We start from the raw sequence: 7,757 nt of genomic DNA on the forward strand, positions 1-7,757 counted from the left end.
GATTTTATAAAATATTTTATATTATTTTTTTAGAGTAAAGTATCGTTTTTGTCCCAACGTTTGGGGTAAATCCTATTTGTGTGCCTAACGTTTAAATCGTCCTATTTGTATTCCTAACGTTTGTAAAAGTGATTCAATGTTATCTTGCCGTCAATTACACATCATGAGCGCTTTAGTTTGAGTTTTAAAAATATATTCTTGAAGTTAGAATACAAATGTCTGGGATAGAATCGATGATCTACTCCGAAAAATAACTCTTCAAATGTTGAAACTAATTCCTACAATATTTACATAATTCACTTTTCTAAGGACATAATTGAATTTAAACACAAATAGTGGGTATAATATTAAAATCGACCATATCCAAGTGAGACCTAATTGAGAATAAATACATTCAAGTGAGAATATAATCTGATTTGTTAGTATAATTGATAGCATGATAACATTGAATCACTTTTATAAACGTTAAGGATACAAATAGGACGATTTAAACGTTAGGAACACAAATAGGACTTACCCCAAACGTTAAGGACAAAAATGATACTTTACTCTTTTTTTTTTTATTTTTCATGATACTCACTAGGTCAATTTAAATTCTATTTAACGATATGTCGATAGTCAATAATTTACTAAATACACGGTATAAGATTCGAACCGTTTAACGGGTGAATTAACTATTGAATTAAGCCAAGTTAGTTAAATATTAGAGAGAAATTTAGGTGTAGTTAACTTCACCTTTAGGTAAAGTTGATAACTGAAAGCTGTTAAATAAAAATTTAGTCAAATTATTTAAATAATTTAACATTTTCAATTATCAATTTTACTCAAGTTGACCGCACATAAATTTTTACCTAAATATTATCCTAAATTAGTGAATAAAAAATAAAAAATGACAATTAGCATTTTTGGGAAAAGCTTATCCTTTTTTTTTTCACTGACGTACTTAACAAGCTGGGGTTACTACTAGCGAGTAAAAACCAAGCCGTAATTGTCTTGTTCTTCCTCAAATTTACTCGTTCTTCCCCAAATTTACTTAAACAAAGATCAAAACTTTTTTGGTATTACAAATCCAAATGGACCCCGACATTTCGCGGTGGCTTGCGGAATTCCAACTCCGGAGTTCCGCCCCCAACTCCGTCGTCGCCGACTTCCTTAAGTCCCTTAACCTCTCCAAACCCGATAACAAACTTAAGAAAACCCTCCTCCTCCGCATCCTCCAATCCGAAATCACCAATGCCTCAATCACCGAAGAGGCTCTTGAGGTACTCGAGGAAATCGAAGCCATTGACGGAAACGACGCCGTTCCGCTCCTCGATTTCATGCGCACAGCCTACTGCGCCATCGCCGTCGAATGCACAGTCAAGTACCTCTCCGCCACCTCCGACGGCGTTCCCAGCAAGGAGTACTTAGCCGCCATGGCGCGTATCTGGTTTGGGCGCGTGCTGAAATTGGAACATAGCCGGAGCAAGCTGTTCTCTTACGAGCTTGCACAGTGGATGGAGAACATCGAGGCTGCAGTTGTTGACACCGAGATTTATCAGAGGTTGGCGAAGTTGAATACGCGATACGATGCGTTTTCCGCGGTTAGGGTTTATCTGCAGAAAGTTTGGGAAACAATGGGGCCTTGTTTTCTTGACACGTTAGCGGAAATGACATTTAAGGGCATGAAGAAAGAATCGGCAAGTAGGGTTTTGTTGATGGAGGGTGTGGGGTTGAATGGTGGACATGAGGGGAAGGAACAGTTGGAAGAGAGAGCTGAAGGTTCTGTTGATGGAACCCAGGAGCCTGCAAAGGGGGAAAAAGGTATGTTCTATTTGGTGGATTTTGATGTTAATGGTCTTTCCTTTTTTGTCTTGCATGTGTTGCTTACAAATTTTCTGTCTTTTGGTTATTAGTGTACAATGCACAATAGTGTTAGATGTTTTGGTGTTTCAAGTTCAAATTTTGGTGCTGGATAGTGTTAACCCTATCGAGTTTTGAGTCTCTAATAACAAGAGTTTCTAAAAAGTATATGTTATTTGTTTTTTCATTGCTTGTTTAACTAAGGTTATGCATGGTTAATTAGTACTCTAGAAATAATAATTTAGCCACATGCTATTTCCACTTTTGCTTATTGGCTGAAGTACTAAGTTACTAAATGTGAAATGTGAATGGGAAAAAATGCTTCCTTTACTTGGTTTATGCTTTTACCTTTTGCTCTTGCTTTCCACATACCAGAGGACTCTTTTCAAGCATGGTCAGTTTAAGTTTGAATTTTCTTTTAGCAAATGATGGGTTTGCTCATTATTGAAAACAAGTGACAACTGATACAATTTATAATTCTGCTAATGAGTTGCTATCCTACTCCTATTCTTTGTTATTTACACGTGTATTATACTATGTCCTCATTAGCAAGCCAGAAAGGTGATCCTCAACTTCAACGCAAGCTCCCTGCATTTCTTAGATGCCATAGAGGAGTTAATAAATCTATTGCTGAGGAATTGGGAACAGAACATTCAGGGAGCAAAAATGGTACCAAGTTTAGTGCTGAAGTTAAAGTAGCTGAGGAATCTCTTCCTGAGGCATTGAATGTATCTGATGCTGTTGGATTGAAACTTGCACAGAAAGGTAAAAATCAAGAAGGACTCATGGAAAACATGAGTGGGGATGTAGATATGCCCAACTTAAATACTTCCAGGGCTATTGTTCTTTTTCAACCTAACGATGCCGATCATGAGAAGAAGTCTTCTGTTCATCATAGTAGAGTTCAAGTTCAATGTTCCAATTTAATGGAGGAGAACAGCACTGCTCATGAAAGCCCCAATTTGATGGAGCAAAACAGCACTGCTCATGAAATCCCCAATTTGATGGAGCAAAACAGCACTGCTCATGAAATCCCCAATTTGATGGAGCAGAACAGCACTGCTCATGAAAGCCCCAATTTGATGGAGCAGAACAGTACTCCTCGTAGGTATAAGGTAATAATGTTTTTATCAACTATTTTAATCTGGGAGCATAGATCTTGAGGGTGGTATCTATTTCAAGGTAACTTTTTTCAATTAAGGAAAAAATGTACTTTGGGTTATGCAAATGTGGAGCATCAAGGACTCTTTTTTAACAATAAGCTTGGTCTATGCATTCACTTTGTACTTCTTTGTATCTTTGCATTGGTATATTAGTTATTTTTTTATCATTGCAGAGGGATAATTCAAAAGGTAATCCCACTGGAGTGCAACTAAGAAGGAAGAAAAGAAGATGGTCTCCAATGGAAGAGGATGCACTAAGAATTGGTGTGGAAAAGTATGTGCTATTTTTAAACTAGTCAAATAAAAAGGTTTCAGGGTGAACTGTCTTGGTTGTTAGTTTTACTTGAAATTGAAAACTATTCAATTTAGTTAATGGTTTTGTGTTTCCATTATTGACCATATTTTCTTGTACAGGTTTGGCTCAGGAAACTGGAAAGCAATTCTGAGTCTTTACAGGAACATATTTGAAGATAGAAAAGCAGTATGTAATATATTCCCCAAAGTGCTTTGCCTTGTTTCTTTCTTGATGTAAGCATTTAGTACAACTCCAATGGTTTTGTCAGATTGATCTGAAGGACAAGTGGAGAAATATGATGCGGTACTGAATAGTAAATACTGATGCAGATGAATTTTTTGAGCATGCAGATGTCTTAGGGAGGTATGTTTCTTTGCAGTTGTCCTCTAAATTGTATATCTGCAGTTCTTAAGGTTATTTCTTTTAAGGCTCACTCTTAATTGTTTGAACCTGAATTTTTTTGAAGAAAGAATTGGTTTTGTCTGTAGCTTGGCTAAAAGATAGAACATACTGTTTGTTGTTGTATAAAATCACTCTTAATTAGTTGACATGATGAATAGACCTCTCTTCCCACAAGCTAAGCTTATCTATAATTCCCTTCTTTTCTCATGTTGCATGATTAATAGGTTTAATTGAATAATTTATAATAATTGATGTCAGTCGCTGCCATCTACTATATGATATGATAGAGTTGAGCAAGAGAGTTTCAGATCAGATATAGCTATCTCTATTTTAGAGATAAAACACTAGTCCCCATTATGGCGATAATAATTTATCACGTTCCACAATTAACTGATTAAACTTAGGTGAAACTGTGAAACACTAAGAGGAACATTTCATCATGTGCTTGTTGAAATGAATTAGGCCTTAACATTGGTCATATATAAAAGCATTGATATCTTATCAAAAAACTTCACCTAATGCTAGATATTAAATCTTTATTGTGTAATGGTTCCCTGAATTACAAGTGCTTCTAAACCAACTTTCCTGTATCCCTAAGCAAAGCACCTGCATCACCCACATCTAGCTTCATTATTAATTAATTTATTTGTTTGTAAAGTCTTTAATATGAGTGATGGAAAGTCATCTTTCGTCGTAGCCATTCAATGTGCATGGCATGGCCAAAGCTAATAGTGAAAAACATTACTGGCTTAATTGTACATGCCCATCTGCTTAATTGAGAATAAACATTAGCTGCTTATTTTGCATGATTGTAAGTATTAGGAACATTATATTGATTACCATTGTTCCCTTTAAAATTGAGTTCACTGCTCTGCATTTCCTGTATTCTCTAATTGTAGAAGGCATCAAATAGCTCCCACCTAGAACTTTGTTTCTAGTTTGCATTTCTAAACTTGTACCTCTGATTTCTAAACTCTTTCTTTTGTAGTTTTGAAATAATGAAGCAAAAAAAGTGGTTCACCAGTGTAATAAGCAGTCTTATAATCTGTGAACTATATGATAGAATTTATCTATCCATTAGTGATTCCTCTTGAATCCATTTATCTGGTGAATGAGCTAAATATTTATTTCATTGCATTGACTTCACCTTAGCCCTTTTGTTTGCTCTTTTATTTGCAGGACATGTTCTTTTGCAGCAGCAGATCCTTTGGAACCATCTCTAGTTGTCTTCACCTCTATTTTGCATTTTGTCCCACCAATCTAACATGCTTGTGTTTACATAGTTGGTAACATTCAAACACCAGGTTTTATAATGTGCAAGAGAATGCAAACATCGAATCTAGTTATCAATAACATTTTGTTGATATATATATATATAAGTAACAACTATTGGGGTGGTGTACATACAAATCCATTGCAATGTCCATATAATAGAATCAGAACTATTGATTATGCTTTCAGTATGTCTTTTATGGCCTGATTGGACCAACTTGATATTATTGTCCTATGCGATAACTTTTTTTGTTGATTACATATTTGTTAATTGTTATGCATTGAGACATTGGTGATCATTACTTACCCTTTTATTAATGTTGATTTTCATCTATTTGGCTGAATTTGATAGGATTTTGCTGTGAATTTTATAGTTATTTGCATGATTAATGCCAATATTCATTATGGGGGTAGTAAATTCATATAGGAGGGGGCCAATGTATTATAAGTTTATATAACTAAGTTTTTAAAATCGTAATATAATAATTTCAATGACTTGTTATTAAACTATTTATATATTGCTTTTAAGAAAATATTACAAGAGNCATTTTTCAAGAAATATTTTCCCACTTAAATGTAAATGTCACTAAGAAAAAGGTAATATATACTAAATCATCTCTATTCCCTATGGAGTAATAGTAGTAATTGACTAATTGGTGTGGCTATTATTGCATTCAGGCATTTTGAAATTCACTGACTTAGCTTCATTACCAAATTAAACTCGATCGTTTCTCATCTCCCTATTTTAATTTCTCCCATTTTCTTTCGTTTTTTTTTTAAATTCTTCCATTAACAACCTTTGGTCTCTACTGATTGACTGATTCCTTCAAGAAGGGAAATAAAATTACATCTTATCTTATTCTTATATTCTAAAATCAATAAAATTACACTTATAATCAAAAGAGTTAAGCTTCAAAGTAGTTTTCGATATTAGCGTTTGTACTAAAAAAGACTTCTAAATTCCAATTATACCATAAATAGTCACAAGATTAAAAGAATTATACTATATTAGTTTTTGGGACACTACTATACAGATTAAAGTGATATAGAAAGAGAAAATAATTTTTTTTATAATTATTTTTTATTATTTTATAGCAATTCAAAGTGTAGATCCTACTTTTTTTAATCTCTCTTTTATCCCATAAAAAGAAAAATCTGTAAACTTATATTTTTACCGTATAATTTACCTTAATTTTTTTATACTCTTTTCTTCAAGTTAATTCTTATACCGTGAGTAATCTGACACTTACCTTTTAAACTATATGAAATAACATCGTAAAATAATGTCGTTTAACCTTAACAATCATACATTTTTATGTGTGAGTTAAGACGTTTTGTAGTTCATTAAGACTAAAATAACGTTGCTTTTTCAAACTTCAAACATTTAGAACCAAAATTAAAACAATGTCGTTTCGTCTAATTTAATATGGAAGGTTATGAATTTTATGAAATTTTTTAATACAAGTGGTTAATTTCAAGGATTACTTTGCAATTTACTTAAAAAGTTATCAATAATGAAAATGAAAAATGTAAAGACGTAATCCAAATGTTGAGGATTTCTTGAGATTGAAAAGATTATTATACTACAATTATTATTGTCATTAGTTTAGTTAATATATTTTATATTATAATGATATAAGTCAAATCTACTTGGATTTTAACAGTTGGTTTCAAAAAATTTCTTCCTATTGATCCAACTACTCGCGACTTTAATTTGGATCTAGTACCAATGTACCATAGATTGAGATCACCCCTAGTGTGTATGACCTCAAATTTAAGTTTTATTTTTTATTTAGTTATTAATGATTTTCAAATAAAATTGATGAAATTAATTTCAACTTTGTGGATTTATAGACTCAAAGATTTTTTATTTTTTATTTTTTGGTGAAGGACTCAAAGATATTTTTTATTTTTTTGTGGATTTATAGCGTTTTAATGTTATATATGCATTGCACCAAATAAAACAAAAGTGAGGTTTAATAGTTGAATGTGTATTTTATATCAAGTATTTGTTCGAGTACTATTTTGTTGTTAGAAAAAGAATTTTTTTTTTAAAAAAAAATTATTTTTTATTTTTTAGTGTGTTTGAAAAAAATTTTGTAGTAAAAATAAAAATACAAAAAAATAAAAATAATTAGAAATTATAATTGAATCTTTTTTAAAAGTTTTTTTCTTTTTTTACTTAAAAATGATGTTTTTAACATAATAAGCAAATAAAAGTATTTTTATATTGTTATACTTAAATATAATTGTTAGATAAAAAGATATTTTATATTCTAAATATAAGATGAATTTAATTTTGATGTACTGTGAGCGTAAAATAGTTTTACGCGTACATCCAATTATATAATGTTACATAAGTGAAAATAATCATGTTTCATATTGATCGCCTAAATAGTCATCTTAAAGAACGAATGTTACATGATTATGTAAAAATATTTTACACTATTAATATATCAAAATTAAACTCATAAAAATTACTTTTATTTTTTAATTTTTTTTAAATCACTTAAAAAATCTTTTCGTAAAATCTATAAGATGAATTGATGTACTGTGAGCGTAAAATAGTTTTACGCGTACATCCAATTATATAATGTTACATAAGTGAAAATAATCATGTTTCATGTTTCATGCCTAAATAGTCATCTTAAAGAACGAATGTTACATGATTATGTAAAAATATTTTACACTATTAATATATCAAAATTAAACTCATAAAAATTACTTTTATTTTTTAATTTTTTTTAAATCACTTAAAAAATCTTTTCGTAAAATCTCATTCA

At 31.3% G+C, this 7,757-nt stretch overlaps 1 protein-coding gene across 1 annotated transcript; it reads left to right on the forward strand.

Moving 5' to 3' along the window:
• LOC107626446 lies at positions 1,010–5,230 on the forward strand. Its single transcript, XM_016329326.2, has 6 exons — positions 1,010–1,803; positions 2,392–2,957; positions 3,179–3,279; positions 3,420–3,486; positions 3,569–3,663; positions 4,882–5,230. The coding sequence occupies exons 1-5, from the start codon at positions 1,074–1,076 to the stop codon at positions 3,608–3,610; spliced, it is 1,506 nt and encodes a 501-aa protein (XP_016184812.1). The 5' UTR covers positions 1,010–1,073; the 3' UTR covers positions 3,611–3,663; positions 4,882–5,230.

Source organism: Arachis ipaensis, chromosome B02, assembly GCF_000816755.2.
Source record: "Arachis ipaensis cultivar K30076 chromosome B02, Araip1.1, whole genome shotgun sequence".
In the NCBI taxonomy this organism is placed as follows: Eukaryota; Viridiplantae; Streptophyta; class Magnoliopsida; order Fabales; family Fabaceae; genus Arachis; species Arachis ipaensis.

Bases quoted from the DNA above. Each gene is read 5' to 3' on its own strand.
- LOC107626446 (XM_016329326.2), top strand. From the start codon at position 1,074: ATGGACCCCGACATTTCGCGGTGGCTTGCGGAATTCCAACTCCGGAGT. The intron at 1,804-2,391 runs GTATGTTCTATT...TGTCCTCATTAG, and splicing joins GCCTGCAAAGGGGGAAAAAG to CAAGCCAGAAAGGTGATCCT. The intron at 2,958-3,178 runs GTAATAATGTTT...TTATCATTGCAG, and splicing joins GTACTCCTCGTAGGTATAAG to AGGGATAATTCAAAAGGTAA.